The sequence below is a fragment of the Gekko japonicus genome, unplaced genomic scaffold (genome assembly GCF_001447785.1).
Source record: "Gekko japonicus isolate JY-2015 unplaced genomic scaffold, Gekko_japonicus_V1.1 scaffold639, whole genome shotgun sequence".
Lineage (NCBI taxonomy): Eukaryota > Metazoa > Chordata > Lepidosauria > Squamata > Gekkonidae > Gekko > Gekko japonicus.
The window spans coordinates 425,865-445,536 of NW_015176471.1; the positions used below are offsets into that span (position 1 = coordinate 425,865).

At 49.4% G+C, this 19,672-nt stretch overlaps 1 protein-coding gene across 1 annotated transcript in view; it reads left to right on the forward strand.

Moving 5' to 3' along the window:
- Window positions 1–19,672, forward strand: part of IGDCC3 (immunoglobulin superfamily, DCC subclass, member 3) — a 176,516-nt gene that overhangs the window by 123,498 nt on the left and 33,346 nt on the right. Inside the window, exons 7-8 of the mRNA XM_015427137.1 lie at window positions 7,623–7,760; window positions 9,049–9,207. Coding sequence (XP_015282623.1) covers window positions 7,623–7,760; window positions 9,049–9,207 — 297 coding nt within the window. The remainder of the gene's footprint in view (window positions 1–7,622; window positions 7,761–9,048; window positions 9,208–19,672) is intronic.

Genomic DNA, 19,672 nt, shown 5'->3' on the forward strand with positions numbered 1-19,672 from the left:
TGGAACAGGCTTCCTCGGGAGGTGGTGGGCTCTCCTCCTTTGGAGGTTTTCAAACAGAGGCTAGATGGCCATCTGACAGCAATGCTGATTCTGTGAACTTCGGCAGATCATGAGAGGGAGGGCAGGAAGGGCTGCCTCAGTGCTTAGTTCTCGTGGCCATTTCTTACACGCCCAGGGAAATGCTGATTGCCACTTTGGGGTCAGGAAGCAATTTTTCTCCAGGCCAGTTTGTCCAGGGATCTTGGAGGTTTTTTTTCTCATCTTCTGGGCGTGGAACAACGGTCACTGCAGGTGTGGAGGGGGAGGTATTTGTGAATTTCCTGCAGGGGGTTGGACTAGATGACCCTGGAGGTCCCTTTCAACTCTATGATTCTATGATATCCTATAGAAATTGCTTTGACAATGGATTTCAGACTCTTTTCACAGCAGTAAGGGCTGGAACTTTGCATTCTGTGGCCTGCACATGTTGTTCATATCGATTTTACAGGTTTTTTTATTTTGTTTCCATATATATATTTATACATTTCATCTACTCAGCTTACATACATATCAGAGTCTTTCCCCTCTTGTTTGTCTCTACCCATTGGGGGTATTATTTTCCTGACAATTTTTCTATCCACTTATATATATTTTCCCATCTCTTCTCATGTACCTTTTCACTCTTATTCTGCAGCATTAGACTTAAATCATCCATTCTGGCTAGGTCCAGTATCTTAACTATTAATTCTTCCCTTGTAGGTACCACTTCCGCTTTCCATTTTTGAGCTACTAACAATCTGGCAGCTGTTATAATATAGCTTAGTACATATGTTGTTCATATTTAAGAAACGGTGCAGAATTCTTTCTGTTTCTTCCAGTCCTAAGCAAGCCTGGGTGCAAGACACGGATCGGTTATCCTCCGACCGATACTGCTCTCTGACTTTAGAGACTTTGAGGGCTAGAAACTTGCTTGTAAAATAAAAGACAGCCGACATGCCGTGGATCCTAAACTTGGTACCAGATGTTGTGTCTCTTCTGGGCTTATGGAGAACTGAGGAATAAATGTAATTCTGGTCTGGGATCGTAGGAGACAGGACTTACAGGGGCACGAAATTTCCCTTGAGAGACGGTGCAGTAAATTCTTTCCCATCGAGTTGGGAAATGGAGCGGTACAAACCACGGGAAGTGATACAGCTCCCTTTCCGAAGCTTCAGGAGGACTCAGCGATGTGCTGTTCGTCTGCCCGCTCAGAAGTCATCACATACAAATAAGTTTCAGAGGAGTAGCCGTGTTGTTCTGCAGTAAAAGTGCAGGATTCAACATGTTAGAGCAGGGGTGTCAAACATGCGGCCCGGGGGCAAGATCAGGCCCCCGGAGGGCTTCGATCAGGCTCACAGTGGACCTGGCTGTCTTCTGCTGCTTCTTCCAGTTCTGCTGCTGCTGCGTCATCGTAGGTTTGCGGCTTACAGATACACACCTGAACAGCATACTCAAGATTGCAACAGGACAGACATTTTGATGCAATAATTCAGAGCAAGAGGTGTCGGTTATCAGACACTGTTAAACAGGGCTTTTTTTGTAGAAAAAGCCCAGCAGGAACTCATTAGCATATTAGGCCACACCCTGACAGCACAGCTCATTTGCATATTAGGCCACACCCCATGTTACCAGAAGTGTGCTCATCCAGCCACACCCACCTATTGCTTCTTATTCTCTTTACCTTGTTTGTTGTCAAAACCCAGGGCTTTTTGCATGTTAGGCCACACACCCCTAATTGTAGCCAGTCCTAATGAGTTTAAACAAAATATTGCAAGAGTGCTAATGTTTTAAGCATGTTTTTATTTTAAGTTAAAAAAAAACCCTTTGTGTTTGTGTCCTTTATAAAGTTTACATCTCCGCTACCTGGCATTACCTTTTATGACACACCTGGCCCAGCCCAACAAGGTCTCCTTTATGCCAGATCCGGCCCTCATAACAAGTGAGTTTGACACCCCTGTCTTAGAGATCAGTACGGTTTGAGGTATGAGCTCCCTTCGTCAGATTGAATATTCAGCCAGTTACATCTTTCCAGGCCCGTTTTCACCTCTCTCCCCCCCCCCACTCTGCTGCCCGGCTCAACTGTCCAGAGACTTAAAAATCCCAATAACACCGTAAGGATTGCTCCTTGCAGGTGTACAGACCTGTTTTGCCAGGGGCAAGCAGTAGATGGTTGGAATTCCTCAGACTCTTGGCTGGGTAACTTCGCCGCTTCTCTGTGGGGTTCCTGGAATTCTGCAGCCGGAATCTCACCTCCAGATACTCGGAGGAGAATCGTTCTGCTGGGAGAGCGAATGAGCAGCAGCGGTCGGACTGAAGAGTCCATCTGCTGCCCTGTGCGGTGCAGCAAGAGCCAAAGTTAGCGTACTTACTTAGAACATACCTCTCTTTTCATCCCCTGAGAGAGCTTGGTGTATGTCATCATCATTTCACTTAGACTCATAGAGTCGGAAGGTACCTCCAAGGGTCATCTGGTCCAACCCGCTGCACAATGCAGGAAATTCACAAATACCTCCCCCCCCACATCCCCAGTGACCATTGTTCCATGCCCAAAAGATGACAAAAAACCTCCCAGATCTCCAGCCAAACTGGCCTGGAGAAAAGTGACAATCGGCATTTCCCTGGGCGTGTAAGAAAGGGCCACGAGAACTAAGCACTGAGGCAACCCTTCCTGCCCTCCCTCTCACGATCTGCCTCAGTTCACAAAATCAGCACTGCTGACAGAGGGACATCTATCCCAGGGTGTCAAACATGCGGCCCCGGGGCTGGATCAGGCCCCCGGAGGGCTTCTATCAGGCCCACAGTGGAACTGGCTGTCTTCTGCTTCTTCTTCCAGTTCTTCTGTTGCTGCTGCGTCATCGTAGGTTTGCAGCTCACAGATATACACCTCAACAGCATACTCAAGATTACAACAGCACAGATATTTTGATGCAATAATTCAGAGCCAAGAGGTGTCAGTTATCAGACACAGGCCCCGGTCACACGGAGCATTAGGCACGCTAGAGAGACGAAAGATAGGCGGATTTTCTGTGCGCGAACTCACCGCCACATCTGGGAAGTGTAGAGCTCCCGTGGCGCACCCGAGGCTTCCTGCCGAAGATGCAGGGTAAAAAACTAGTACCTCGGAGACAGTGTATCTTTCTGAGCATCAGGAAGAACGTTGGGTTTTTCTTTGCACCACATCCTTGTATACCTATTTTTAAGCGCCATGCACGGTCTCCTTGTTGTCAAGTAAGGAGAAGGCTTTCCCCTTCATACCCAGCAGAACTGTCTGGCTTCTGATGTAACGAGGAACCTGCATTCTGCAGAGCTTCATTTTCACCTAGCAAAACAGACATCATGTTCTCAGAAGGACGGGAGAACTTCCTCTCTCCTCACACCCTCTCAAAACCTGTTTCCTCCATTATCTGCCACCTTTCTTCCGTGCTGACACTCACTTAGCAAATGACAGCTCCCTCCTGCTTATGGAGTGTCACTGAAACCGGCCTCGTGGGCCCCTGGAAATTGGACTTCGGCTCTTATCCGCAACTCTGCCAACCTTCGGCAGAAAGAGTGTTCCTTGTGTGCGCCGGCATGCAGTGCCAAGGCTGTTTTGCTTTCGAGTGGGTAGCAAAAGCAGAAATCTGGTAGTGGAGAACTCTAGGGCTGAAATATCCCAAGAGGTTCTCCCGAGGACAGGTGGGCAAACTGTTGGCAAGAATGGGGCCGTGAGCCGGGTTTGGAATCCAGGCCCGAAAGAGGACACAGGCAGAGTGTGAGCAGTTTAAAGTTCCCATTTTTCAACTCAGAAGAGCAAATATATTTCTCAGAGGAGTTACGCACAGTGTTAGAATCTCAGGGGCTCAAACGAGAACATAAGAGAAGCCAATGTTGGATCAGGCCAAGGGCCCATCCAGTCCAACACTCTGTCACACAGTGGCCAGAAATACCAGGTGTCCTCAGGAGGTCCACCAGTGGGGCCAGGACACCAGAAGCCCTCCCACTGTTGCCCCCCCCCAAGCACCAAGAATATACAGCATCCCTTGCGCCAGACTGAGAGTTCCAATCTATACCTTGTGGCTAATAGCCCCTGATGGACCTCTACTCCATATACTTATCCAATTCCCTCTTATAAGAACATAAGAGAAGCCAATGTTGGATCAGGCCAAGGGCCCATCCAGTCCAACACTCTGTGTCACGCAGTGGCCAGAAATACCAGGTGACATCAGGAGGCCCAGCAGTGGGGCCAGAACTCCAGAAGCCCTCCCACTGTTGCGGGGGCCCCCCAAGCACCAAGAACACAGAGCATCACTTGCCGTAGACTGAGAGTTCCTATCTGTAAAAAGGTAAAGGTTCCCTTGCTCGAAAGCCAGTCGAATCCGACTCTAGGGTTGCGGTGCTCATCTCCGTTTCAAAGCCGAAGAGCCAGCACTGTCTGAAGACGTTTCCGTGGTCATGTGGTCGGCATGACTAAACACCAAGGCGCACGGAACGCTGTTACCTTCCCACCGAAGTGGTACCTATTTATCTACTTGCAATTTCTTGCTTTCGAACTGCCTTGTGGCTAATAGCCACTGACCTCTGCTCCATATGCTTATCTAATTCCCTCTTGAAGCCGTCCATGCTTGTAGCCATCGCCACTAGGAATCTTAGGCTGTGTTCAGACATCACAATAAGCCACGGTTTGGGCAATAAATTCCGCTTGGAAGCAGCAAACCCCAGTTTGTACATAAATCCTGGTTGGTGTAGTGGTTAAGTGCACAGACCCTAATCTGGGAGAACCGGGTTCGATTCCCCAAGCCATAGATCTGATAACAGCTGTCCTTGAAAAAGACATTGTCTTTTTCAAATAAATAAATAAAAAGAACAGTTTCCGTCAGAGCTCTCTCTGCCCCACCTACCTCCCAGGGTGTCTGTTGTGGGGAGGGGAAGGGAAAGGAGTTTGTAAGCCGCTGTGAGACTCCCTAGTGAAGGGCGGGGTATAAATCCAATCTCTTATTATTATCATCTGCCTCTTGCCTCCTCTCCACATCTCAGCAGGGAGGAAGTCTTCCCCCTCCTGCCGCAAGGTGGGTGCGTGCTAGAGAGGCATCACACTGTGGAGACAGACATCGCAACAAACCACAATTGGTACGAACTGTGGTTTGCAATCCCATTTTGGTACCAATCAGTAAACCACCATATGGCAGTGGGAGGGGGTCTTACATGCTGTCAAGTTGTTTCTGACTTACCGCAACCCTGTGACTCAATGGCCTCCAAAATGGACTCACATAAGAACATAAGAGAAGCCAATGTTGGATCAGGCCATTGGCCCATCCAGTCCAACACTCTGTGTCACACAGGGGCCAGAAATACCAGTGCCATCAGGAGGTCCAGCAGTGGGGCCAGGACATTAGAAGCCCTCCCACTGTTGCCCCCCCCCCAAGCACCAAGAATACAGAGCATCACTTGCCCCAGACCAAGAGTTCCTATAAGAACATAAGAGAAGCCAGTGTTGGATCAGGCCAGTGGCCCATCCAGTCCAACACTCTGTGTCACACAGTGGCCAGAAATACCAGGGGCCATCAGGAGGTCCAGCAGTGGGGCCAGGACACTAGAAGCCCTCCCACTGTTGCCCCCCCCCAAGCACCAAGAATACAGAGCATCTCTTGCCCCAGAGCCCCTATCTATATCCTGTGGCTAAGAGCCACTGATGGACCACTGATGCTTATCTAATTCCATTTTAAAACTCTCATTAAACGCCTCACCCAGGTCTTGGAAATGGAGGGCCGTGTCTTCTGTGGCTGCGTTCATCCATCTCAGGTTGGGTCTTCCTCTTCTTCTGCTGCCTTCGACTGGCTCGGTAGACCGTCTGTAGTCACAATGTCAAAACTGACGGGCCAGCTTCCATCAAGCAAAGGTGCTCTACGTTCCTTCCATTACCTCTGCCAATGCAGAAACATTCACAGAGGCAATGGGGCCTCCACATGATATCTTTCCTTGCCCCGCTCTACCATGGATAATTCCCCCTTGCCCCCTGGCACAGGAGGGCTTTAAAAAAACAAAGTAAATAACATATCACACTGGCATGCAATCACCGTTATGTCTCACCCTTCCACCCTGAAACTTCTCTGTGATCCTGGGTTGGAGAACGCACCTTCTGTGTTTGGAATCAGGCAGGCAGCCCTGGCATGGCTCTGTTCATAACAAGCTGTTCTAAAACCCTGGTCTGAGAGGATCTGCCTGGGAACTACAAAGGTACGAGGGACCGTCTGGATTTCTTGTAAGATCTTGGAAGCTAAGCAGAGCCGGTCCTGGCTAGTATTTGGAAGAGCGACCTCGAAGGAATACCAGGGGTTGTAACACAGAGGCCCCGATCACACGCAGAATTTGCCACGGGATACTCACAAATGCTGGCCGGATTTTACTGGCACGATCATACGGACACATCTGTCAGCAAGCTGCCAAGTGTTTTTCTGCTTTCACTTTCATGCGTATCTTTCAAGGCCGCAGGAGGAGAGCTGCTGGAGACGTTTGTTGGGTTATCCCTCGGATGAGTCGTGGGAAGTTTTACCTATTATGCTTATTAGCAGGGGTCATTTTGTAGAAAAAGAGGTGCAGGAGCTCATTAGCATAACTCATTAGCATAACTTATTTGCATGTGCCACACACCCTGACATCATCGGAAGTGTGTCAGAAGGCAACACCCATCGCTCAGGCTCCACTGGACTGTTTTGGATTGCTATTGCGGGGGGGGGGGGAAGTGCTTAAAGGTGCCACTGGACTGTTTTGGACCGGGGGACGGGGGGAGCTCTGCAGCTTACCTGGCTGCTTCTTGCTCTGACTGAGGGCTGCTGGGAGCAGGGGGTGGGGCTTGTTGCATGTGCCCGCCCCCTGGGCTCTTTACTGCCAGAGCTCCGCTCCTGTGCGCTCCTGCAGGAAATGACCCCTGCTTATTAGTACCGTTAGTTCTCAGGCCTACTGCCGCGCGGGGGAACTCCCGCAATTGGGTCCTGATGATTTGAATGTACTGTATCCTGACCTGCTCTTTGGTTACGAGTCATTCCTAACAGTGCTCCAGTCAATGTACCTCTAGCTTCAATAAAAGTAAAACCTTTTTACAAGCGTGTACTTCGTTGTTGCTGTGGGGACCTGACAACATCTGGCCAGTGTCCCACACCCATTGGCAACCCGTAGCAGCCAGCCAAAGAAGCGGAGTTTAAAAGTACCTGTGAAAGTCCACTCTCAAATGGTTTGCTGTGTGTGATGGCTCCCGCGCGCTCCTTTTGCCTCTGTGCTTCCTCGTTGGAGCGCGCCGGAAATACGCGCCCACGGGAAGAAACCCGGTACACCACCATAGCATCTGATCACTTCGGGGCGGGTCAAATTGCGACGGCGCAAATAGCCATGCCCCCCCCCCATGTTATCTGGTACGTGTGACCGTGGCCAGAGACAGGCAATGACAAACCATCTCTGAAATGTCTCTTGCCTTAAAAACAAGTCTAGCTCACCACCTAGTGGTGTATAATGCTAAAAGAGCTAGAACTTTTGGCTGCTGGACAATCTTAGGGTCTCCAGGCTATTCTACACACCGCCATTCAATAATTATTAATTGTTATTAACAGCTAACTGTTGGCCTCTTCACGCAGGGTCTCATTCTGCAGTGTACAAGGATCCCATGATCCTCGTGGGACCAGAGAACCTGACTCTAACTGTGCACCAAACAGCCGTCCTGGAATGCATGGCGACGGGGAACCCCAGGCCGATCGTCTCCTGGAGCCGGCTCGGTAAGTAGCAAACATTGGTTGAGCAGCTTGGCCCTGCCGTCGTGGTGGGGAAATCATGTCTGCCCAGTGAGAATGGAGATTTCCGATAATAGCTTCAGTTTTATTTATAGTATTTAACAGAATTCCCCCCCAGACACACCATAAAAAGGGTGTGTGTCTGTCTCACATTCACATACAAATTAATGTCCAGTAATAAACTTTGTAGGAGCTGCGGTGGCTCAGGTGGTTAAGACGCTGAACTGCAGGCTGTGGAAGGTCGGTAGTTCAGCAGTTCGAGACCCGAGTGTTCCGCATGACGGAGTGAACTCCCGTCTCTTGTTCCAGCTCCTGCCAACCTAGCAGTTCGAAAGCAAGACATTGCAAGTAGATAAATAGGTACCACTTTGGTGGGAAGGTAACAGCGTTCCGTGTGCCTTAGTGTTTAGTCATGCTGGCCACATGACCACAGAAACGTCTTTGGACAGCGCTGGCTCTTCGGCTTTGAAACGGAGATGAGCACCGCAACCCTAGAGTTGGATTCGACTGGCTTTCGAGCAAGGGAACCTTTACCTTTAATGAACTTTGTGGGGTGGAATAACTTTTTCTAGGGTGGTTTTCTTATATTCAGAGTTGTCCTTCTTTTGAGTATTCTTAAGTTGTTTATTTATTTTATTTTTAAAGGAAATACTACTTTTCAAAGATTAAAATGTGGAATTCACTGCCAGGGGATGTAGTGATGGTCACAGGAATAAAAAACCTTAAAGGGGGATTACATAGATTCATGGAGGATAAGTCTACCAATGGCTACTGACCATGGTGAATGAGGGGAACCTCCACATTCAGAGGCATTAAGCCTCTGAATCCCAGAGCCAGGCGACAACATCAGCGGAAGGCCTCGGCCTTTGTGCCCTGTTGTTGGCCTTCCAGAAGAACTGGTTGGCCACTGTGTGTCAGGCTTAAAACATGAAATGGCTGAGTGGTTGAGAGGGTCTGGCGAAACAAGCGATGACGCAGCAGCAGCAGCAGAACTGGAAGCAGGAGATGGCCAGTTCCACTGCGAGCCTGACGGAAGCCCTCCGGGGGCCTGATATGGCCCCCGGGCTGCATGTTTGACACCCCTGCTCTACAGGGTTGCCATACATCAGATGTGACTTGAGGCCGTTTCCACCACCAGGCAACAGCTGCACCATACCTGTGTTTCCCCACAATCTGCGTTAAATTGAGGTCTGGGGCCGATGGCCACAGGGGCGGTACGTCCCTCGGCCTTTCCAGACCACGTGGCGAATTGTCTTGCTTTACTCTTGCGCAGATGGCCGGCCGATCGGCGTGGAAGGAATTCAGGTCCTCGGGACGGGCAACCTGATGATCTCTGACCTCACAGTGCAGCATTCTGGGATATACGTGTGTGCGGCCAACAAGCCTGGCACGAGAGTGAGGAGGACGGCCCAGGGAAGGCTGGTGGTCCAAGGTAAGGGACTCCGTGTCGGGATTTCCACGTAGCCAAGCAGAGGAATTAAGTGTGTTTCCCAGGGGTCATTTCGTAGAAAAAGAGGTGCAGGGGCTCATTAGCATAACTTATTAGCATAACTTATTTGCATATGCCACACCCCCTGACATCACCGGAAGTGTGTCAGAAGGCAACACCCACCGCTCAGGCTCCACTGGACTGTTTTGGATTGCTAGCTATTTGGGGGGGGGACGGGGACGTGCAGATCTGTCCTCGCAGAGGAGGGAGAGCTTGGACCTGAATAAAACTTGGTCATAAAGGTGCCACTGGACTGTTTTGGGGCGGGGGGCTCTGCAACTTACCTGGCTGCTTCTTGCTCAGGGCTGCTGGGAGCAGGGGGTGGGGCTTGTTGCATGTGCCCGCCCCCTGGGCTCTTTACTGCCGGAGCTCCGCTCCTGTGCGCTCCTGCAGGAAATGACCCCTTTGGCTAACAAATCAAAACATACATAATAAAATCACATTTTATTTTTTATTTTTTATAAATACCCGAAGGTACACTTTTATTATTATTTTTTTCACTACAAACATACATGAAGAACAAACAACGCATAACACTAAGAAACAAAACAAACATAAAACATATAACAGGAGGCTTATATTCCATATTCTATTCTTCAGTTATCTATTTGTTCTGTTTCTAAACTCATTGTCTCTTTTACGAGCTTTCTCTTTTCTCAAATTTCCATCACGTTATTACGCTTCTATTATACCAGTCATAAAATCTCTCCCAATGTTTTTTGAAATGTCCATTCTGTTCCAGCTCTCATCTCCAATGTCAGTTTGTCATTCTCAGCCGTTTCAAACAGTTTATTCACATATTCTTGTTTCGTTGGAGTCTCCATTGTTTTCCAATATTTAGCATATAAAATCCTTGCAGCTGTCGACAAGTGAACAATCAAATACCTATACGCTTTATCAAAATCTTTCGGAAATATATTCAATAACAATATCTCTGGAGTAAATGGGACCTTAGTTCTTCTTATTTTTTGCATTATTTCATGCACCCAACTCCAAAACCTTTTTATAACATCACATTGCCACCACTTATAATAAAATGAACCGGTCTTATTCTTACATTTCCAACATTTATCTGAGCAATTAGCATTTTGTTTAGCTAGTCTGTCTGGCATAATATACCATCTATAAAACATCTTATACATATTCTCTTTATATGATACCGCATTAGTCAATTTAATGTTTTCCAACCAAATCTGCTCCCACTCCTCCAAATTAATATTACGGCCAATATTCTGGGCCCATACAATCATATTTTTTTCACCATTTCATCTGTAATCACATTGTCTAATAAAATCTTATATAATTTCTTTATCACTTTATTTTCTGCTGTTAATATAATTTCTTCCAACTCAGTTATTTTATTATTAAATCCTAGCTTCTTGTCCTTTAAATATATTGATTCCAGTTGTGCTTTCTTCCACCAGGATAACTGTTATGATAATTTAAGGTTGTCTTTTTTATCCAAAATGTCCTGGTATCTTAACGGTTCTTCTCCCGCATAAACATTTAGTAAACTAAATGCCTCTAAAGGTATTATTAGTCTCGATCTTTTGGTATAAAAGTTTTTATGTATAGGGTACCAGACCTTTAGTAGTGCTGCTCTCAGCCAATGCTGCTTAAAGTATTTTTGGCAGGGGTCATTTTGTAGAAAAAGAGCTAGGGGAACTCATTAGCATAACTCATTAGTATATGCCACACCCCCTGACATCAGGGGCCCGGCGGTGGACCTGCAAGGCCAGCGGGAGTGCAAGGAAGCCCCGCCAAGGCCCTCCCTAGCCCCAGGCACGCAGGGGTGGGGAGAGGCGGGGAGGAAGCAACTTACCCTCCCTCTTCTCCTGCCTCCTCCTGGCTGAATGAGGGCCGGAAGCGGGGCGGCCGCAAGCAGGGGGCAGGGCTTTGTCATATGCCCCGCCCCCCGTACCTCACCCGGGGGAACTGCGTTCCCCCGCGGTCCCCCCCGAAATGACCTCTGATTTTCGGGAGCCTGCTTTTTCATACCACAAAAAAGCATTCCATCCTAACAGTAGGTCATGGCCTTCAATTTTCAAAAGTCTCATTATATCACATTTTAGAAGCATAAAGGCAACCAAAAATAACAACTAGGAATGGGCACGAACTAGAAAAATGGAGTTGTCGTTTGTGGCCGAGATTCTTCAATGGGAGACGCTGAGGGTTGAACATGTCTCATTCCACAGTGCCCTGAACTTTGCCTTTTGAGGAGCAGCAAAGGCAGCCTCTAGCCAGATATCTCTGTCTCTCTGTGAACACACCAAACTGCCTTCCGTTAAGAACAAAAGAACGTAAGAGAAGCTGTGCTGAATCAGGCCAATGGCCCATCCAGTCCAACGCTCTGTGTCACATAGTGGGCAAAACACAGATACCATCAGGAGGTCCACCAGCTGGGCCAGAAACCCAGAAGCCCTCCCATGGTTGCCCCCCAAGCACCAAGAATACAGAGTTGAGTTGAACTGTTGGTCTGCCTAGCCCGGAACTCTTTGCTGGGAGAGACTGGATGGTCTTCGGCACAAAAAGGTCTTCCTGAGTCCCGGTAATGCCAGAAGTTGACTTTGGGAGTCGTCTTCTGCATGCACTACGGTCCTTGGGACAGCCAGATTGTTGTGTATTTATCAAAAAAGCTTCCAGTCATTAAATCAGATTAAGTTTTATTGGAAAAACAAGAATAGAGAAGAAGAAAAGAGGAGATTGGATTCATACCCTGCCCTTCAGTACCCGAAGGAGTCTCAGAGCGGCTTACAATCCCTCTCCCTTGCCCTCTTCACCACAGACACCCTGTGAGGCAGATGGGACTGAGAGAGCTCTCCTGAGAACTGCTCTTGAGAGAACAGCTCTGAAAAAAACTTACAACTGGCCCAAGGTCACACGAGCAGCTGCATGTGGAGAAGTGGGGAATCAAACCTGGTTCTCCCAGATTAGAGTCTGCACCCTTAACCACGACACCAAACTGGCTCTCGAAGTGCCAACCACCTCAGGGACTTTGCACTCATCTACTAAGTAGGCTGGAGGCCGATTAGAGGTTGATTTCCTACTGAACGGTTGAGTGGAATGCTGTCTACACATTTTTCTTCATCTCTCCATAAGCAAAAGATCTGCTTTTGGGGGGGGGGGCGACCAAATGGAAACTGAACATTCAAGGAGGTGGGCTGGATTTCGAAGAAGAAGAGATTGGATTTATACCCCCGCCCTTCACTACCCAAGGGAGTCTCAGAGCGGCTCACAAACTCCTTTCCCTTCCCCTCCCCACAACAGACACCCTGTGAGCCAGGTGGGGCTGAGAGAGCTCTGAGAGAAACTGCTCTTTTTCAAGGACAGCTCTTGTCAGAACTACGGCTTGCCCAAGGCCATCCAGCAGCTGCAAGTGGAGGAGTGGGGAATCAAACCAGTTTCTCCCAGATTAGGGTCTACGCACTTAACCACTTAACACACACACTCACACACGTAGCTGCACTCGTAGGGTTAAATCTCTGAGCCAGCCAAACGGGGCAGTTCTTTGACATTCAATGTGCTCTCATGGGGGAAATATTCTTATCCCCCCCCCAAAAAAACCACCCCTTCTGAAAAGCCATTTTTAATGACCTTGGCTGATGCCGACCAGAAATGAGTTTCTCAGATGTTTGCAGAGCATCCCGTTTCCATGGCGTGAGTTTCTGCAAAGTGAAGGCCTTCTACTTTAAAGTGTGTGGGGGGGGGGGCACATACGCAGCTGGCAGCGTGGGGCTGAATGGTGTTAATCCGTTCCTGATTACCAGCCCTCGTTCCCCTCTTTGAAACCGCCCCTTCCAAACAGCCCCTCGTTCTCATCAGCTTTCCTCGTTAACGGCTGGCTTGATGAGCTCCTGAATCTGAAATTATATTTTCCCCCTCCTGAGCGGGCCTAATTGGGCATTTTCACAGGGCTTTTGGCACGCGGGGATGCTCACCTGCTATCGACGCCGGCGCCTGCAGAGGAATTCCTTTGTTGCCCTGCTCCTCGTTGCTCTGGGTGACGCTAATTTGACACGCAGGTCCCTGTCCTTTGTTTTGCGGCAGCCTTGTGAAGATCTCCACCCGAAACGTTTCGTAGCCTGTCCTTCCACGTACTTGTGGCAGTCATCGGTGGCCTGAAAGAACTTCCATGAAGCTTCCGTGGCTTGTTGCTGGACGGCAGTTCTGGCCTGACACAGGTGGAGGGGCCGTGGCTCAGTGGTCGAGCATCTGCTTTACATGGAGAAAGTCCCAGGTTCAGTCCCTGGCATCTTTGGCTAAAAGGATCAGGTTAGAGGTGATGTAAAAGAGCTCTACCTGAGACCCTGGAGAGTCTGTGTGGACAAAACTAACTGTAATGGACCAGAGTGTGAGTCTATAAGGCAGTCTGTGTGGACAAAACTAACTGCAATGGACCAGAGTGTGAGTCTATAAGGCAGCTTCATGTGTTCAAACACTGGCCGGATCAGCTCAAAAAGGGAGCCCTTTTTTGATGGGTTGTCCATTGATTTGTTCATAGCCTTTCGGCAGGTTGCTTCCCTGTATCCCTGCAGTACACTGCGATTGTCTTTTCGTGCATGCACGTTCTCGGCAGAGACCAAGATCTTCTCCCGCCGTCCCTTCTCCAGTGGTGCTCTGCTCAGCGCTTGAGTGTTTCAATGAACAGTTAAATCACTGACCATAAATAAACACTACATTTAGGCCCCTGCCACACGGGGGGACGGGCAAAGTGCGGCTTTTGAAAGCCGCACCAAAAGAGACACGCGGCGGCAGGATCACACAGATCCCCTGAGCCGCCGCGCAGTTGCTCCCCGGCACGATCAGATGCCGGGGGGAAAGCCATGGATGGGAGCGCGAGGCAGCCGGCCACGCATGTGTGCGCATGCGCAGTTCGGCTGGGAGCCTCGCTTGCTCCTGCAGACGGGCGCGCCGGCGATCCAACGGCCGCACTTGATGCGGCGTGTCAGGTTGGTTCTACCTTTTACTAGGTTTGTTTTTAGTGCGCATTTTAGGCCTAAAGGGACGGATCGGGGACGGGTGCGTGCCGATTCCCAGATGTTGCGGTGAGATCGCGCCAGTTTGCTGCGCCCCCGATCCGTCCCTCTTCCGGCCCAAAACCTCCCGTGTGACCGGGGCCTATGAAAGGGGAAAAAATGCCACCATTTGGTGTTAAGAACATAAGAGAAGCAACACTGGATCAGACCACTGGCCCATCCAGGCCAACACTACGTGTCACAGTGTGGCCAAAGCCCAGGTGCCATCAGGAGGTCCACCAGTGGGGCCAGAATTCCAGAAGCCCTCCCCCTGTTGCCCCCCAAGCACCAAGAAGACAGAGCATCACTGCCCCAGACATAAGAACATAAGAGAAGCCAATGTTGGATCAGGCCAGTGGCCCCATCCAGTCCAACACTGTGTCACACAGTGGCCAAAACCCAGGCGCCATCAGGAGGTCCAGCAGTGGGGCCAGAAGTAATCTGAAGTAATTCATTGAACAGATGAAGCTACCTTTACTGAATCAACCCCTTCGTCCATGAAAGTCAGTATTGTCTACTCAGACTGTCAGCGGCTCTCCAGAGTCTCAGGCTGAGGTCTTTCCCATCACCTACCGCCTGGTCCTTTTAACTGGAGATGCTGGGGATTGAACCTGGGACCTTCTGCATGCCAAACAGAAGCTTCACAGCCTGGTCCTCAGGGCACAGAGGCCACGGCCTTCCCCTGATGTTGCCTCCTGGCTCTGGCATTCAGAGGTTGACTGACTGCCTCTGAATATGCAGGTTCCCTTCAGTCATCATGGCTAATGGCTTCTGTGAGTCTGTCTAATTCCCTTTCAAAACCGTCTGTGCTCAAGGTAGGGCCGACAACCTCCAGATGGGGCTGGGAGTTCTCCCAGAATTTTGATTGATCCCTCAACTATCTATCATCTATCTATCTATCTATCTATCTATCTATCTATCTATCTATCTATCTATCTATCTATCTATCTATCTATCTATCATCTATCTATCTATCATCTATCTATTATTTATCTATCATCTATCTATCATCTATCTATCTATCTATCTATCTATCTATCTATCTATCTATCTATGTCATTGGTTGTTTTACTGGATTTTATTGGATTTTATGTATGGGCTGTAAGCCCCTGTAAGCCGCCCTGAGCCCGCTCGCGGGGAGGGCGGGGTAAAAATACCTAAATAAATAAATAATAAATAAATAAAATAAATAAATCTATCTATCTATCTATCTATCTACCTACCTACCTACCTATCCATCCATCCATCCATCCATCCATCCTATCTATTTCATTAAACCTATGAATCGGCCACCCTGCAAGCAGGCTCTGGGCGATCTACAGCCCTATAAAACATTTAAAATACAGTCAATATATATCATTAAGTTTGCCAACAGTATATCAATACTTTAAAACCGATCCAAGATGGTGATACAATAATCCGCCTTTACCGGCCACACCACAGTCCCGCATGGCCGGACAGGGTACGTGGGGGGGGCCGGAAGGAAATCTTTACCTTCCATTGCTGCCTCCAGCTAAAAGCCTGGCGGAACATCTCTGCCTTACACGCCCTGCGGAATTGCAGCAGATCCCGCAGGGCCCTGATGTTATTCACCAGAGAGTTCCACCGAAAAGGCCCTGGCCCTGGTCGAGGACAGCTGGACCTCCTTAGGGCCGGAGATCACCAGCGAGTTGTTACTAGCCAATCTCGGCGTTCTCCTGGGGACATATTGGTGGAGACGGTCCCGACCAGTGGTCCCTGTAAACTGTGGAGTCTTGTGAGCAAAAATCCCACTTTGTGAGCTGCTGGCATTAAAGTTGTGAGCGTGCGATTTGGCTACTGCATACATTAGTTTGCTCTGGAGCCATCTTTCCTGAGCTAAGATAAAAATGTGTGCGCTAGAGGCTAAAAAACTGTGAGCTAACTCACACTCACACTTACTCAGCTTAGAGGGAACACTGGTCCCGTCCAAGGCTCCCTCGAAGCTGTGGAGTCTTCTTGAGCAAAGATTCTACTTTGTGAGCTAAAGGCATTAAAGCTGTGAGCGAGCAATTTGGCTACTGCACGAATTAGTTTGCTCTGGAGCCGCATCCTTCCTGAGCGAAGACCAAAATCTGTGAGCCGGGGGCTGAAAACCTGTGAGCTAACTCACGCTAACTCAGCTTAGAGGGAACACTGGTCCCGACGACAGAGATCAGTTCCCCCGGAGGACGTGGTAGCTTTGGATAGTGGACTTTCCGGAATCGCATCCCTGCGTGAGCTGCCTTCTCTCCCCAGACTCCACCCTCCACAAGCCCCACCCCCAAATCTCCAGGTATTTCCCAAGCCAGAGTTGGCAATGCTAGGCTGAGGGCCGGTTTGGCGGCACGTCAGAGTCCGGAACGTCTGTACGTTTGCTTTCTTCTGCTCACAGGCTGCCAAACAGATGCAAACGACGCCTGGAAAGGAACAGGTGTTGAATAAAAGGCCTGCTAATAAGTCATGCTGCGAGCGGCCAGACCGAAGGGTTGGGGCAGTAAATCAGGAAGGGGCTGGAACGGATCCAGGTGCGGCTGGGAGACCGACAGCTGTGCGGTTGCTCTGCCTCCTGATGGTGTCTCTGTGCTGAAGAATTTAAACAATCCTGGACTTAAGAGAATAATAATAATAATCTCACCTAGCACTTTAAAGGATTCAAAGCGCCCGGTGTCCATTATTTTATTCAATTTCTGCTTCCTTTTAAATTTGTGTCTGGCTTTCCCCCAAAGCGGCTTATCTCGTCTTTCTCGCCTTCTCTACATTATCTCCACAACACCGACCTTGTGAGGTAGGCTCGACTGAGACATTGCAACAGGCCCGGGATCACTCAGTGAGCTTCCGTGGCAGTAACGGAGACTCAAGCCGAGTCATGCCGGGGCATTCACGGACCTCAGCCAAGTTGTACCACACTAGTCTCACACGTGACTCACCTCAGTGGCTGGACCTGAATGCGAAATTATCCCTTCCCTTCCTGAAAGCCCTGCCTGCATTCCTCGCATTGATGCATTCCAGCTTTTTGGGATGAACGTCACGCCTTTAAATGCCCGTTAGGCCTCTGTTATCCCTTCCCACTTCCTGATATATCGTTGAGAAGAAAAGGTTTTTGCTGTGGTGCCCAGACGAGAGGGTTGCCTTCCCGTTCCCTGACAGTTGCAATGGGTTTGAAGCCATTCTCCATCCCGGAATGCAGCTTTGCTTATTAGCTGATGGGCAGTAGGCTCAGAATGGACAAAAGGAAATACCACTTTACACAGAGAGTGATTGGAATGTGGAATTCCCTGCCAGAGGATGTAGTGATGGCCATAGGAATTAACAACTTGAAAAGGGGATTAGATAGATTCATGGAGGATAAGTCTGTCAGTGGCTACCAGCCATGGTGACTGATGGGGAACCTCCATGTTCAGAGGGACTAAGCCTCTGAGTCCCAGAACCAGGAGGCAACATCAGGGGAAGGCCTCAGCCTCTATGCCTTGTTGTTGGCCCTCCAGAGGAACTGGTTGACCACTGTATGAGATAGGATGCTGGACGAGATGGAGCATTGGTCTGATCCAACAGGGCTCTTCTTAAATTCTTAGGAAGGCCTTGGCCTCTGTGCCCTGTTTGTTGGCCCTGCAGAGAACCTGTGTGAGACAAGATGTTGGACAAGATCGACCACTGGTCTGATCCAGCAGGGCTCTTCTATTAGTCTATCAGTGGCTCCTAGCCATGGTGACTGAGGGGAACCTCCACATTCAGAGGCACTAAACCTCTGAATCCCAGAACCAGGTGGCAATATCAGGGGAAGGCCCTGTTTGTTGGTCCTCCAAAGAAACTGGTTGGCCTCTTTGTCTGGGTCCCTAGTCAGATCACGCAACACAGGGTTTCATAAGAAGATAACTGTTTATTGGTAGATCCAGAACTAGAGACACGTGTACAGCTTGTGTCAGGAATGGCCGCCAATACTAGGGCCTCTGACTTATACTAGAATCAAACATCCACCCTGTAAGCATGAGGCAATGGATACATCTCGCGCGCGGGCAAAGCAAGTAGGCAAAGCAAAAGCCGTTAACTTTCCCAGCCGAGTAAAACTGCAGCTGGAGCATCTACAAGGTCAAGCATAAGATAGAAAACAGTTGGTGAGCCAGGGAGAGCTGAGACAGAACATGGGAGGGCACCCCTCCACATTCCAGACCTATGACAGGGCTACCTGACACTCTGTGTGAGACAGGATGCTGGACTAGATGGACCACTGGTCTGATCCAGCAGGGCTCTTCTGATGTTCTTTTGAAAGCCTTGGCCTCTGTGCCCTGTTGTTGGCCGTCCAGAAGAACTGGTTGGCCACTGTGTGAGGCAGGATGCTGGACTAGATGGACCATTGGTCTGATCCAGCAGGGCTCTTCTGATGTTCTTTTGAAAGCCTTGGCCTCTGTGCCCTGTTGGCTGTCTAGAAGAACTGGTTGGCCACTGTGTGAGACAGGATGCTGGACTGAATGGACCACTGGTCTGATCCAGCAGGGCTCTTTTGATGTTCTTTTGAAGGCCTTGGCCTCTGTGCCCTGTTGATGGCCGTCCAGAAGAACTGGTTGGCCACTGTGTGAGACAGGATGCTGGACTAGATGGATCATTGGTCTGATCCAGCAGGGCTCTTCTGATGTTCTTTTGAAAGCCTTGGCCTCTGTGCCCTGTTGTTGGCCATCCAGAAGAACTGGTTGGCCACTATGTGAGGCAGGATGCTGGACTAGATGGACCATTGGTCTGATCCAGCAGGGCTCTTCTGATGTTCTTTTGAAAGCCTTGGCCTCTGTGCCCTGTTGTTGGCCGTCCAGAAGAACTGGTTGGCCACTGTGTGAGGCAGGATGCTGGACTAGATGGACCATTGGTCTGATCCAGCAGGGCTCTTCTGATGTTCTTTTGAAAGCCTTGGCCTCTGTGCCCTGTTGTTGGCCGTCCAGAAGAACTGGTTGGCCACTGTGTGAGACGGGATGCTGGACTGGATGGACCACTGGTCTGATCCAGCAGGGCTCTTCTGATGTTCTCATGATGGGGGAAAGGTGTGATGCAGCATCTATTTATTTCTCTCTCACAGTCTTCCCCATGAAACCATTTTATGCTGTTGCATTATGGCTAAAGGAGAGGAGATACCTGGGCAGGCATCAGTGTACATACAACCCTTGTCTTGGTTATATATGGCAGACGGGGATGATTGGAGTGGTGAGGGAAGGACTTAAAGGGTTCTTCCAGTGTTTTCAAAAACTGCCAAGCCTGGAAGTTGTCAGATAAGTTACCCCCCTAATTTCTGGTTCTGCAATTTCTGGTCGCCTCACACCATGTCAACTCAGCACGCTAAATGGAAGGAGACGCCCTTTCCCCAAATCTTAACTCCTCTTGGGCCCTCGAGAACGCTCTTCTCGCACACG